The following is a 14,963-nucleotide window of genomic DNA, read 5'->3' as shown; positions in this document are numbered from 1 at the left end:
AAGAACACGTCTGTTATCTTCCAGCTGTGCCTGTGTTCCGTCTTGGAAAACATCCCCCTGTTCTGAAGATGAATGACTAATTTGTGCACCAAGCATGAGGTAAGAAATCCACCATTACTAGATATTGCCTATTAATATAAATGCATAGTTCCACTTTTCTATGTTTTCATTTTATTTTCCTATTAGCAACCCAAGTGTAGGTGTGGGGACTGGAACAACAAGATTCATTCAGGTTGGGGTTTGTAGGACATATGCAGCAATGGCTCATGCAAAATAAGAATTGTCACTATCAAGGGGATGGCCGCTGTGGCCCAGAGCAGGGAAGGGATAGGCCCAAAGAAACTAGGTCAAAGGACAGGGAAGCCTTCAGGGTAGGTAGTGATTCAGCAGTGTCTGCGTAAGGGTCTGTGGTCAGAGTCTAGACTGAAAAGGGAGTGGCAGGGTCAAGGACAGGCCGAGGATGTGAGCGCAGGAGTGGGGAGATTTAGTTTGTGAATGAGATTATTGGTGGTGAAAGAGGGACCCAAAACTAGACCTTTGGCTCTGTCCTTGTGGATTTGAAGCCCCCCAGGATGGTGGCAGTGTAAGGAGAGGAAGATTGTGAGGCAGGACTCTCCGGGGCTGGAGGAACGGGCAGACTGAAGAGACAGAGGCAGGTAAGGCCTGCTGGGCTGAAGTGCACAGCAGTGGGTTTTTAGGCAAAGCCAGTGGTCTGGGAGCAGTGAGGCAGTCTGAGAAAGCCCGACTCTTTCTCCCAACTCTGAGGTACCTGGAGTTTAGATGAATGAGGCTATTGCCATTGATCCTGAAACAAGTGTCCCCCAGAGAGGAGAAAACCTGCAAAGGGAGAGGGAAAGTTTTAGGTTATTTTTCCTTGGGTTGTGAATGGTGGGATGCAAGGTAGAGTTTGGTTTTGAGGGGCTCCATCATTGCTCTGATCAGGAGAGAGGACACCTAGAATGGTTTGGGCATGGTGAAGGCGGGGAGGCTTGCTTCACTAGGAACGCAGAAATATCTGTGTGATGGCCCGCTGCACTCAAGCCAAGGGCATTCATCCCAGCACTGGGATTCAGAATGACTTGGCTCACAGCCCATGGTTTTCACTTTCTCAACTCTGTGCAAGTACATGATCTGAACCCTAATCTTCTCCACTATAAACTGGGATAAAAATACCTACTATATAGAACTCTTCCAAGGAGTAAATGAGATGAATGTGGGAAGTATGTGATGGTTCCATGCCAGGCACATAGCAGGTGTGCATAAATACTGCTTTTCTTTACTGACATTAGTTTTGCAGGATATAAAGCCAGGAACATTTAAAACAAGCCAGAGTTTGCTGTGGGTACACCTCTCCCACCTTCTCCACACCCTGTTTCTATATAGGCTGTGGGCTGTCATAAAACTTAAAGTCAGACAGAAGGTCGCGGTTGAGGAAAGCGGATTCTTCTCCTGGCATTGGTCACTTTTTAAGTTGCAAGCTTGCTGCTTCCTTCTGGTCACAACTGCGAAGTACAGTCACTCTCAGAAGGACTTTTGTTTTTGCAAAGTAATTGCTTGGCTAGGTCCTGATGTTAGCCCAGCTGCAGGGTCCTCTGGGACTGACAACGGAGTTTGCTGGTGCGCATGTGCCGGCACAGAGAGGGCGGGGCCTCGGCATTCCTCCAGGACCGCAACTCAGATGGGGTCTTGGCCAGGGCACACTGGCCTAGGTTTTCGGCTTTACCTGCAGCAACCCCAGCTGCCAAAACCCCGAGGTAGGGGACAACGGGTGCTCTGTGAGGCGCTGTTTTGTTCTGTAATTGCATTTCATTATTTTAGAAGGAGATGACTTCTCTAGTTCACTCATAGGACACACTTCTCCCTTTTGGTTCCCATTTATGAATGGTCACTACTTCCTGAGCCCTGGCAAACAGTGGGGTTTATGGCCCAGGTGCGAATCAGTCTCACATGGCTCTCTGCAGCCCTCAGGAGGCACAGTTGCTCAGCAGTGCCGCAACCACCCCTGAACTCGGCTGACCGTCGGAGGGAAAGGGGGCAGGTAGCGGTGTGCCCAAGGCCACTCCTTAAACCAGTTCTTTCAGGAAGGGCGGCCTTGGCTTCTGCTTCTGTTTCAGAGCCACTTTCCACCACATACTTGGAGCCTCTTGTTTGCCCAGTCTAAGGGAGTGACTGGGTGTCTTGCCCCAAGTTGAACTTATCTGCGTGGCCTTTGCTACAGCTCTGGGCAGCCTGTGTTACTGGACTTACCTTTCACTTCCTACCTATCAGTGCAGTTGTTTGCAAACTTTATTTAAAAGCAGATCTCTCAGGGTAGGGCCTCAGACACTGCATTCTCAGGCTCCGGGACATCATGGGGCAGCTGTTCTAAGTCTCTGGCTCGCCCCCTTGAAACTTTCAACAGCCAGGCTGACTTCCCAGGCCTATGAAATCAGAATCTCTGGGGCTGGGATTCAGGCACTGGGAGTTTGTAAAGCTGCTCAGGTGATTCCAGTGTGTGAAGAGGATTGAGAGGCACAGGTTCCAGAAGCTCACCCTGCCCCTGAGGGACGTGATTACCATCCATGCAGAATGCACAGCTTTTCTGCCTTACTGAAGAGACACAGAATGGCTCTTAACATTGAGGAGAACTTTGTTACAAAGAAACAAGGGAGGCAGGTCTCTGTTGCTTATAAATATAATTTATTATGTGTTTAAAAATTCTTTCTTACATTTTGTACATGTTGGCTGACAGAATAAATGCAGGCAATTTACAAACCATGGGACTGCAGGAAAAATGGGCAGAGGCAGCAGGGAGAGAGGAGAGGCACATCCAGAGCTGGCCCCTCACCTTTACCGCATAGCAACGTGGTGGATGGATGCCCAGAGAGCGCTCCTCCGCCAGGGGTTTTCTAGAAAAGGAATTGCATAGAAGATACAGCAAGAGGGAGACTCCACTACAACTGAAGTGTTCCATATCTGAAAAGCCAAGTTTGTGTGGTTGTGTTTAAAAAAAGAACAATGACAAAGCACAAAATCTCATCTGGACATTTCTGCAGTTGAACTGTTCCAATGGGAACAGCAAGTGGATGACAGGCGCTTCCACACAGGCTGCTGGGGGTTTTTTCGTTGACAAACATTGGTTGTCTTCTTTAGAGGAAAGATGAAGACCACCAGTTTGCTACAGCTCAACATTAGACTCAGCGAACATGTACAGTACTGCTATACCCAACACACACAGGGCAATAGTGTTCCCTGCAACTGGGCTAAATGCATTCTGTCTAGAGGGTGAGGGCTTCACTACCAGCAGTAGTTCTAGGAAAGGGAAGGGAGAATGCAAATCACACATTCAGCTTCTTCTGATTGCTGTTCTCTTTCTTTTTCAAGGCCTGGAGGAGTGTACATTTGAATCTGTACCCTACATTTACAGATGCCATGAGGGACTTTAAGAATTTAAAGGGCAAAGACATTTTCCACTGGCTGTAGATTTCTTGTTCTTTTATGGTGTTCTAAAGCAAACAGGTTTGTCTGAACATCTAGAACATAGATCAGGTCATGATTCTTGGATGTTGTCAACATAGTGCTGAAGGCTCATGAACTTAAGGCTGTTTATCAGCGAAACCTGTGTGCGATTCACATTCTGAACTGAGGAAATGAGGTCTCCTGCCCCCCACCCCACCACTGGGTCAGTGCCATCAGGTTCTGCAGCAGCTCTCCTGATAGTGCCCATCCTAGGGGACCTTTAGAATTGAAGGATGACACAAGGATTCAGCATATTTGTATGGGACCCTGAAGTGTTATGGCCTTCAGCAATTTGCAATTTTACGAAGGCACAAATCTGAAATGGCATGGTACAGGACTGATGTACAGTAGCAGGTGCTTTGGCTGTGGGCAGCTGACTGTCTCAGGGCAGCTTCCTTGTTCTCTACCCAACAACTGGGAGGCCACAGCGCTTGTGACAATTCCCCAGGGATTCTTGACTTAGGATTCCAGATGCTCTCTGGACAGATTTCTTCAATACCCACAAGTCTATGTGTAAGCAGGCTGGGAAGTAGCCCCTGATAATGGCTGGGTTGTGTGCTTGCACACTGGGTAGTTCCTGCTGGTGGATCTGGGGTTGCTGAGAGGCCTCGAGGCATGTGCTCCATTTGGCTGAGTGAGCCCGTTCGTACCCCAGCACAGATCGATACAGGGAGGTAACAGGCCCACTGGAAAACCTGGGAGCCGGGACCCTTCTGAAGAAAGATTTTAAAAGTAGGATTTCTGAAAATGGAGGCAGCCACAAGGCCGATAACACTAAAAGGATCAGGAAGTTAATCGTTAGTCTGTACATACTCCCTACTTTCATAAATAGCAATTTTTAGGCAGGAATTCTGGAAATATTTATGACTCCATTTGGGTTACTTGACCTGTACGGACACAGGCTTTCACTGACAATGGGTACAATGTATTTATTCCCCTTATGCCTTCGTCCATTAAAAAAAATCATTAGAGATGCAAGAGAGATCTTTCAAAGTGATCATTATAGCCAGAGATATACAAACAGATTTCTCAGGGCAGAGAAACAACACTTCATCACACAGAGGCAAAGTTCTAAGGATTTCAGTCAACATTAGCTCAGTAAAGTTTCATAAAAAAATACAAAAACAAAAAAAAGACAAAGTGTAATAGTTGGTCCCATGAGGCACTCAAAAGGTAAAAATATTTTATTACCTTGAGATATATAATAATAAAAATATTTTTCCTTATTGGATCTACAAAATCTGCTGCTCATTGATCATTAGCATCTTTACAAACAACTGGCTTTGAGCAATGACACTGATTCACAAAAGCTCCTGTTTTGAAAGAAGATGGATAGAACCCAATTCATTCCAGCTGTTCCCATGGTTCTTCTTGCTCTCACTAACCTTGGACTTGTCCTGAGGCCTCTGTGTGAAAACTGAGCTTGTCCAGAGCAACTGTTCAGCAAAAGGTAAAGTTCACATTCAAAGTGAAGAATGAAAATGCAACATGTGAACTTTTTCTACTTGTCTTTACCCTCTCCTGTGGGGCCTTCAATAGTTTTCATTTGCTTGACTCCCTGGGGGGCAGACCTTAAAGTGGCAAAAGCTTGTGAATCCTGGGGAGACAATGGTCACCCGAAAAGCTGCCTGCCTCACACTCTGATGACACGGCAGTAAGTGGATCGCGATCAGTGGCTGTGTCCCCAGCAGAGAAACAAGTGAGGGTGCATAAGAGCTATGCTCGCTCCTCTCCAGAAGAAGTAAAAAAATATTGATTTCACCATCTGAATGCTTACTTTTAAGATATCTTACTGTTGTATGAGAGAGATCTTTAAAAATATTACAGAATATGTGGTTTCCAGAGTGGCCTAAACTCGGCCTCCATGACTTCTTCCTACTGAATGGCTCCACTATTTGAAAGTGAAGAGATTAAGATCTATAAAATAATTGTATGCATGAAAAGGGCAAATGGTCATGCAGCCTAATATTGAACACCTCACCCCGGGCACCACTCTGCCTTGGCAGAGCTGATGCTCATGCTGCTCGCGTGAGGCTGGGGAGCGTTCTGTGGGACTGAGGTGGGACCTACGTTGGCACACGTGCTGTTGCACACAGACTGCTCACCCTGAGCACCTCGTTGTTACACATGGGTCATCACCCAGTGTGTAACCAGCTCTGAATCCAACCTCTAGTCCATCCACATCACTGTGAGGAAATCTGAATGAGTGTGGTGAGAAGAAAATTAAAACAGGATGAAACCTCTGTGTTTAGATCCCAGATTCAGAAGAAAGGAAGCTGCTTCTCTTGGATTAACACAATTTTCACTTCCTTAGACAGACTCTCACCTGCATGTATGAAATTTATTTGGAAGTGGAAGCTACTTATATTTCCAAAATCAAATATTAGAGAACTAAAAGGAGATATGAAATGTAGAAAGCCCAACCAAAACATAAATGTTAAAAGTGACAACTACTCCAAAATGTTTTCTTATACAGATACTTATGTACTTCTTCTATTATTTCTATCACCAAGAACCAACTTGAGACAGGTCATGCATGATTGAGTTGATGACATACTTAATGACATGTAATTTTAATATGAATAATTTAAGTGAAAAAATGAGAGAATAAGAACTATATATTTGAGATGAAAAATTCCCAGGTCTACTTGTGGTGAAGGTCCTGATGGCACTATAGCTATTCATTCCCTGTTCCCTTTACTAAACAACTTTTAATGAAGTTTTATAAACTGGGTAACTTGTGTAATAGTCCACTAGATGGCACCATGCACAACTGATAGATTTTTCTCATCCTAATGAAGCAAGCCCTATCTCGCCTCACAAGTTACACAGAAGTCCTAGGAATGAAAGGTGGGACATGTCACATGGAATGATAAAGCGGCTGTCTAAGAAATGAACTGTTGAGTCTGGACTTCTAAGTTTGAAAGCAATCTAACAGCTATTACTTTACTTCAACAGGGAAGGAAATCAGAATTTGTAGTGAAAATTATTTGACATAAATGGTGGAACTTGCAGTTCACTTGATATGGAACATAGCAGGCTCTACAATAGATGAGTGCCTCACTTATCAGGAATCAACTTCCCTTCCCTTTTCTGGTGCTGGGATGTTGAACCAAAAAACAAGAAGTATCTGAAGTGAGCCCCAAAGGCCTTCAGTGGCTTTGATAAGAGAGCTCTTACTACCTTCAATATTTGTATGTTGATGACTTTTTGATGATTGTTTCTGGTAAAAGTTTTGGAATGGATTTATCTGGATGGCTACGTAGTTGCTCCTCTCTACTTTTCACTAGAGATGGAAGTTCCTTTGAGCATCCTTTGGATTCCTAAATCTTGATTTCCACAGATAGCCCCTGACCAACAGTAACGAAGAGTTATTTCGAGAAGTTATTTCAAGATGCAGCCATGGAACAATAGCTCTCTTTCCTCCTCCTCCTTCTAAAAAATATCTGTTTAAAAAAACCTTTATATAGAGTACAATTGGTATCTTTTGGACAAATATTCACTAGTATGAACATCCACTAAACTTGCTCACTACTGCCATCTCTCCCTTTCATTGTAACAACACATTTGTATATATGGTGCAAGGGGTGGCCTGACAGAGAGAGATTATAGACTATATACCTAAAACAGAAGAAGAAAACGACAAGAAAGAAAAAGTCGCATATCAAGGAATCAATAGTTCCTCAAAGGTGAGGATGGAGAAGCTTGGGAATATCAAGAAGTCCCCAAAATAGTCAAGAGAGGAAATATATAAAGTGATGTCTAATTCAGATCCAGGCAGTAACTTGGATACTTCCAGCCCCAAAGTGAACCCCAGCCATGTTTTCATAGGTTCTGATTCAAACACATAGGTGCTTATTGTTCCTCTTGGTTTGGCTCCTGGGCTGTGAACTCTTTATTCCCCACCTGCTGAATGAATTGAGTCCCTATGTCAAAGAGCCTGTCATGGTCCTAAGCACATACAGTTTACACAAAGTAGTCTGTTGACTATTTTCCAGTTACATTTTTTTAATTTAAAAATTTTTGACCAAGACAATAATAGAACATAATTTGTAGCTAGTCAGGGGGCAAGTGGCCCCAGGAGAGGAAAGAAAATGACAATAAAGGGATGCCATCTCTCAGTGAACAGCATAATGCAGTGACACAAAGACAAGATTTAAATGTATAACAAATATGTCACAGGTTAGAATAATCACCTTCCAAGCCAGAGCTATGCAAAAGGCAGAAGTCACCTGGGCAGAAGACCAGCTGACTCTTTAAATGATCCAGGTCAGGGTCCAGGTCTTCAGACCACTGGGTGAGGCTGGAGGCATCACAGTGGGGGGTCCAGCAGGTCAGAACCTTGGATGAGCTAATCCCACCCCTTCTCTTGACATGTGAGGAAACTGAGGTTCCAGGGAGGTTAAATGACTTTGCCCAGGTAGCCCAGCTGGACAGTGACAAGCCCGGAATGCAAACTGGCTTTCTGATTCCCCATTCAGAGGCCATTCCTCCAAGGACACTGCCTCCAGGGTGGGTGGTGCCGAGGGGAGTCACATGCACAAGTCATGCCAAGACTCTGAGGAGGAAGACCCTGGCCAAGCGAGCTGGAAGAGCAGGCCGGCAAAGCCAGTAAGCACGGGCTACTTGTCTGGAACAGGTGATGGAGAAAGAAACAAGCCAAGACACTCCGCCTGTCTGGCTAACCTGCTCCTCCCCCACAAGCCTGGTTCAGTGAGAAAGCGAGGCAGGTCTCGTCAATACCTAAGGACTAGGAGTGCTGCTAACCAAACAGGAGTTAAAAGGAAATCCTTTTACTAGAATACTTGTAAATACTTATCAATAATAACAATGATAATAATGATACCTTTAAAAAAATCACTTCAAACTGCATATTACAAACACACATGTTGTGAAGAAATGATCTGTGTGGTTGAACACGAACCACTATCATGCCTGCAAGGCTACAGCTTTATGCATGGAGGGCCCTGGACAGGTGTCTGCAAGGGACATGGAGTCGTGGTTATTTTTTGTTTACACTTCGATCCTCCACTTCCCTGATACAAACACTAGCACTGGTTCTACAAGCTCTTGAAACAGAACGCTGATGGGAAGATTATCTGAGACACTTGGTGCACATGACTTGTAGGAAAAGTCTGTGATTTCTCTGTAAATTACTAATCTGAAATAGACACAACAAACCATCCACAGCTTCAACTTCAAATGATTTAAACAAAAATAGAACGAGCCATGGACAGTGTCTGCATCCCTGTCCAATTTGATGTAAACAACATTTGTAGAAATTGGGTTTGTTAAGAAAGTTTATCCATAATCTGGATAGCAATAAAAAGCGTTTCCTAGGAAACTGTTAAGATCCTGTACCACACCGTATACAGCCCAACTAAGAGGAAAATTAGGTTGATTTCTAAATCCAAGGTACACATTTACACAATTGCTCTTAACTCCTATGATGTCCGAGTCGGTGGGCATGTGTATTGGTAGCTGTATCTGTCTGTCTGCTCCCTCCCGCTGCCATCTCGCCTGTGAAGCTCATTGGTCTGGTCTGGATTTCCTTCGCAGCTGTGATCCCCTGTATGGCCACAGCCCCCCCTGTGCATCTCCTCCTTCATTTTCAGTCCCCGCATGGGTCAATACTGCCCTTCTGCTGATAAAGACACTACTGTTTCATGTCTTCCCATTTCTTCCAGGACGGCTGCCAGCATGCTCAGGTTTCCATCTGGGAAGTTCTGTGCTTCCCAAAGATCCAGGATTACGCCAGTTGGGCTCGATTTGGTGGCAAAGTAGTTCAAGTACCTGTAATTGGGAATGGGAGAATGTGCTCAGTAGTGTGATTCATGGACCTGTTTTGTCTTCAGTTTTTACTAAACCTTTTGGTCTTCCACTTGCCTTTTAAGCATCCAGGCCCCACATGAGAAAGTTTGGTTTACAGAGAAGCTTCCTAAATAACTAGCCCACGCTAAATTAGATCAGCCTCAGACAGGAGATGTGATGTTTAACTTTGTTAACCTCAACTCTGAGTAAGATAATTTAAGAGCCAGATGTCTACAGGTCATATCCTAAACAGGAAATCAAGAGACTTATGTGTTCTCTCCAGCCCAGGCTCTGATCATCTTTGACAGGTCACGCCGTGTCTTTTGCTTGATAGTGATGGTAACATCCTACAGAGAGGCTCCTGAGGTGTTTAGCATGTTAATTAACCATTCAGCATTAGGTCTTGATCAACAGCAGATGAGGAGCAATAATTAGTGAATGGATATATTATTTACAGGGGGTTAGCCCATCAGCTTTGCAAAGTGGGTTATAAAACTTGACATTTATGAGTGCTACGTAAGCCAGGAATGTCTTTCAATGATGTTTTTGTAAGATTATGGTACGAGACACAAAGAAGTGGGTTAATATGTGTTTGCAGAATGAAAAGTAAGTAGATGTATGAATTGAAAAAAATGAATGCTTCCCCAAGTCTAAGACTTATCAGTCCTGGGGCCCTATGTCCAATAGAGAATAGTCCTGGGGCTTGGCCATACTCACCTGTCCAGGTTTAGCTTATGGGCCAGCATCCTCCAGTCATGTCCTCTTGTCTGTGGGGCATCCAGGCTGCTACAGAGCTTCTGCCGGATAGGCGGAGGGATGCTGAATGCGCTGGGTCCTGTCATGGTGGTGATGGTGCTCGCTGGGTCCAGCAGAGGCAAATCGATGCCAGTAGGTTCCTGGAGTTCAGGAACAGGAACAATACAGTGTTATTTCCGAAGACAAAGCAATCCCCACTGACCCAATCATCAGCAAAATGCCTTGCTTTGAGCAATAAAAAGAGAATAAGCACTATTATTCTCTTAGTAAGTATGGCTTCTTCCTGGGCACAAGCTGTGGCTGGCTGAGAGGAAAAGATACATTTTCAGCTGACTTTGCATAGCCTTGGATTGATGGGTCTTTGGGTAAGGGAAGGGCTATGTGGAGAGCTCTGGTGGGACTCTGTAATAGCATTTCTAGTGGGATTCTCCAGGTGAGAGAAGAGGGAGGGAATACTAGTACTTCCAAAGGTTTGGATTTCAGGAGGGGAGAAGTTTTCAAAAGGGTAGTTCTTTGAAAATGAACAGATCTGAGATTAACAGGCTGAAAGTTCAGAGCGTCTAGCAACTGACCCTCAGGGGGATGCCCTGGGCAAATGCCCAAGTAAATTATTCCTGTAACTTCTGCGGAAGATGGCCTGACACAGTTTTTGTTGAATGAAATGGAACACAGCTCTCCTCTAAATGATATCAAATTATGACTAATTTTTTTTTTTAAAGAAAATGGTGAACACAGTATATTGCTTTAGGGCAAGCTGCTAATAGCATCCTCCAATTGCTATACACCCTTTTTTTAAAAAAAGAAATCTAATTTTAATAGAGAAAACAATAAATTGGCTCTTAAAATAGTTTCAGCTCATAAAACAGCACAGATGCAAAATCTGAATTTCGTCTGCAGGAGAAACTCTAATCATTTTCTGATCACTTCTGCTGGTTGGAAAAACAAAAGCAAATCTTGCCTGGGAACTATTAAAGCAATATAGGAAAATCTACTTAATCTACTTTCAATGTCATTTCTCTTTTTTAAAGCAGGTAACTCCTTGGTGTGCATAATTAGTAGCTGGAAGATAACCTAGCCACACGTGCTTTCCACCATCATGGTGTCTCTCAGAGTGCTCCGCTCAGGGCGTCAGTGCCACCATCTGTCCATTATCCTCAGAGCCCCGTAAGCCATGCTGCTCCTGAACTGGGGGGGTCGCTGCAGTCTGAGCCCTAGTGCCCCCTGAGCGCGGTCTGTATTCTGGGATCAGCAGCCAATACATACTGCTAGGCTTGGGTAGCCCCACTGTCCAGGGTCCATCTGGGGGTTCAGAGGGCACGTTAGAGCAAAATGAATTTCTCCCATAAACAGAGCGTTTTGTAGTATTTGGACTCTAAACCTAAAGATTGGCAAACTGAAGACTCTGACAGTTCTATTTGTTCTTTTGTATTAACTCCTGCACATACCAGGATTTAAAAACTGGTATGAAACACAGAAAAAAATTAATGGGAGTTGGAGACCCTGAATGAGGACATGACCTGCAGGTCATCCCTGCACCAGATGCAGAACTCCCTCCAAGGGACCTGTGTGAGGAGAGAGGGCTCCGGACCTTGAGGGCAGAGGGTTGAACAAAGGGGACTAGAAGAGTGACTCAAGGGTATATGTTGGTGTTTATCAACGGATTTATGTGAGGATGGCTGAACCTGAGTGTCCCAACACCTGTATGTGTGTGTTGGGGTGGGTGGAGGTGACGGAAAACTACATGGCAGTTCCAAGGCTTCATGCCACTGCCCGCGCTGAGGTCCTGCTTGCCGCTCATCTGGATGACAAGTCGGGCCCAGAAGGAAACCCGTCATAGCCCAGGTGTGACTGCCCCTCGGTGGCAGTAGAGGATGAGTTCACACAGGGAGGGCTCTGCTCTGTGTGCCATTGCTTGTGTCCCCACAGATTATACTTGCTATTGGTCACGGTAACCCCCTACTGCCCACCCATGATGGGTCCCAGTCTGCCAGCCTTGTCTTTATAAAGCAACACACTGATGCTTCTCCTTTTCTCTCTCTCTCTCATTCAGCATTGACTGCCCCTAGTCCCACATGGAGGCCCACATGTAATCAGGCAGTGAGAGATGTTTGCACCACCCACCTTGCTGGCTGGCGTGAGGCCTCAGCAGTGAGAAGTGCCCGGCCCAGCCAGCGAGGGGCAGCTGTCTGCTTCACCCCGTCATACTGAGCCAACACGTGCTGGAATACTGACTGGAGGGCATCCCTCTCCGCCTTGATGGGATTAAAGATGTCTGGTGCTGGCAAGGGCAAGTTTGGGTGTTGTCTGTTTGCTGGCATTGAGGGGATTAAATTTAGGGAAGGGTGGGGCTGTCCTGGCTGATTGGTTAATTGTAGAAGGTAGGTGCCTGCCAAACACTGTTTTATTACCTAATGGGAGATATGGAATAACAATTTGGTTCCCAAGTACAGTTCTTTAGTATGCATCCTTCAAAACTGGGTGATGTTCAGCTATAAGCCCACGAAGAAAAAAAAGTGGTATTTTGTATAATGCCTGGCCATAGCGCTCCCTGGAGTCAGGAGAACAGTGGCCTGCAAATAGCTCACTGGGCTATAATACCATTGAAATTAGATTTGTTTTGTAAAAAAGAAAGGAAATGGGATGAAGTGTGCTCAGTCATTTTTGTCCTTATGTAAAAATAAAAATATGAAAAAGAGATATGTAAGACCCTGGTTCAGAAGGGAGGGCCTCACAAGAAACAGACTTTGCTCAACTCTACTGATAAGGTAGGATGCCTCTTTATTAATTCAGCTAAACACCCCATTACCTTTCCACCCCCATATGGAGGTACCAGGGCTATTGCCCTTCTCCCCTCAGCGCTGGCCCCAGAGGTATCTGAACAAGGAATGATCTCCCCCTCTCATAGCCACCGGAGTACCCTATATGGCCAGGAAACTACTCAAATTCAGGGAGGACAACTTCCCTTAAGGCAACCGCCAGTTGGTAGAGTGGACATTAATGTACAGCCAGAGGCCTCATTTATGTCCACTACCTGTTTTCTACTTCTGATTTATATAGTTGGAAAAAAAATATGCCCACTTGCTGGAATGTTCCCCAACCCCCCAATATAGTAAACCTCTTTTCTTCCATTTTTGCTACCCACAATCCCACTTGGGAAGACATCCAAACCCTTCTGAACATCTTCTTATGTGGGAAGAACACAGGATGGTTCTAGAAAAGGCCCACACCGAGGCCAAGAGAATGCACGAGGATGCCCCTACCATCCCTGTGACATCCTCAGCAGCCACTACTGTACCGGCTGCTGATTCTTAACAATACAGGACACACACACACACACACACACACACACACACACACACACACACACACACACACACACACACACACACACACACTGTACCGGCTGCTGATTCTTAACAATACAGGACACACACACACACACACACACACACACACACACCTGGGCACTGCAGTGACTGGATACTTACAGGGCTCAAGGGAGCACACACACACACACACACACACACACACACACACACACACACACACACCTGGGCACTGCAGTGACTGGATACTTACAGGGCTCAAGGGAGTAGACACCAAACGGGAGTTTAAACAAGGTCCAGGAGGGCTCACGAAAACCTACTGAGGGACCCTTCAGGTTATCTGGAGAGGATCTCTGAGGCTTATCGGCACAATACAGACATTGACTTGGAGTCCCAGAAAACCTTAAAATGATAAATATGACTTTCATAGGAAAGTCAGCTCCTGACATTCAAAAGAAGCTTCAGAAAATAGAGGAGCTCTAGGAATATCTATGTCACCATTGGTTGAGATTGTCTTTTAAGGTCTCTAATAGCTGTGACCTCTTCCAGGAGAAGGAGGAGCAACACAAATGAGACAGCAGGCACCCCGTTAGCCACAGCACCAAGCCTGTGACAGCCAGGTTCCCACCGGGGCTCACGGCAGTGCTCCTGCTGAGCAGGAAGGACACCGGGAAAGAGAATGCCTAATTAAGAAACCTGAGGAAGCTGTCAGCCAGTATTTCAGTTGCCACAGACCCCGAATCTGAAGCAATACCCCTTGAGAAGTCAAGCTAAGATGGGTATCCAACCCTTGATCTCCACCTTCCTGGAATGCCGACTTATATGCCATGCCAGTCACCATGAAACACCCCAATCCTGCCCATGCAGAATTGTGGGGCCAAGGACTATAGGTCTGCCTAGACCTCAGGCAGGTGACCAGATAATGGAAGATAGCCATCTGGTGGTGCCAAATCCATGCCTTCTGCTCACCACCTTGACAGGAGGTGTCTGTTGGTTTACTGTCTTGGACTTACAAGATGCCTTTTACTGTACCACTGAGTTCAGAGTCCCAAGAGCTATTTGCTTTTGAATGGGGGGACCCAGAAACTAATAAGACAGCAATACTGCCTGACTGTACTTCCCCAAGGGTTCAAAAGCCCCTACTATTTCCCTACAGGAGGGATCTTAGCTAAAAACTTGAGAGTTGCAGTTGGAAGAGGGAATGAATATTGTTCCAATATATAGATGACATTTTGATAGCCACCAAAACTAAGGAGGTGGCTAGACCTGAATACCATTGTAACACTGAATGTTCTAGCCATGAAGTATCCAAAAAGAAGCCTTAAATATCCCAACCGACAATAAAATATTTAGGATTTGCACTTTCACAGGGCAAAGAAATCTTCTCCCTGATCAGTCAGGGTAGCTGTTCCTATAAACAGAGGACAGCTGTGGGGATTTCTGGGAAAGGCAGGATTCTGCTGAATCTGGATTCCAAACAAAGGACTTAGGACAAAGTCCCTCTATGAGGCCCTGAAGAGTAGAAACAATGAGCCTTTAAACTGGACTGCAGATTGCCATAGGCATTCCAAA

The 14,963-nt window shown here is 45.2% G+C and overlaps 2 protein-coding genes across 3 annotated transcripts in view; one reads left to right on the top strand and one right to left on the bottom strand.

Moving 5' to 3' along the window:
- The window catches only part of BMPR1B (bone morphogenetic protein receptor type 1B), a 402,305-nt gene extending 389,302 nt beyond the window's left edge, over positions 1-13,003 (top strand). Inside the window, exons 12-13 of the transcript XR_012131647.1 lie at positions 25-99; positions 12,116-13,003. The gene's annotated coding sequence lies outside the window, so the exon portion shown is untranslated. The remainder of the gene's footprint in view (positions 1-24; positions 100-12,115) is intronic.
- The window catches only part of UNC5C (unc-5 netrin receptor C), a 407,905-nt gene continuing 395,588 nt past the window's right edge, over positions 2,647-14,963 (bottom strand). For both annotated transcript variants that reach the window (XM_037020211.2, XM_037020212.2), the window contains 2 exons: positions 10,027-10,205; positions 2,647-9,291 (listed from right to left, as the gene is read on the bottom strand). In XM_037020211.2, coding sequence (XP_036876106.2) covers positions 9,126-9,291; positions 10,027-10,205 — 345 coding nt within the window. In that variant the 3' untranslated portion in view covers positions 2,647-9,125. The remainder of the gene's footprint in view (positions 9,292-10,026; positions 10,206-14,963) is intronic.

This window comes from Manis javanica, chromosome 5, assembly GCF_040802235.1.
Source record: "Manis javanica isolate MJ-LG chromosome 5, MJ_LKY, whole genome shotgun sequence".
Lineage (NCBI taxonomy): Eukaryota > Metazoa > Chordata > Mammalia > Pholidota > Manidae > Manis > Manis javanica.
The sequence above is the reverse complement of the archived record's forward strand: the minus strand, read 5'-3'. Positions and strand labels throughout refer to the sequence as shown.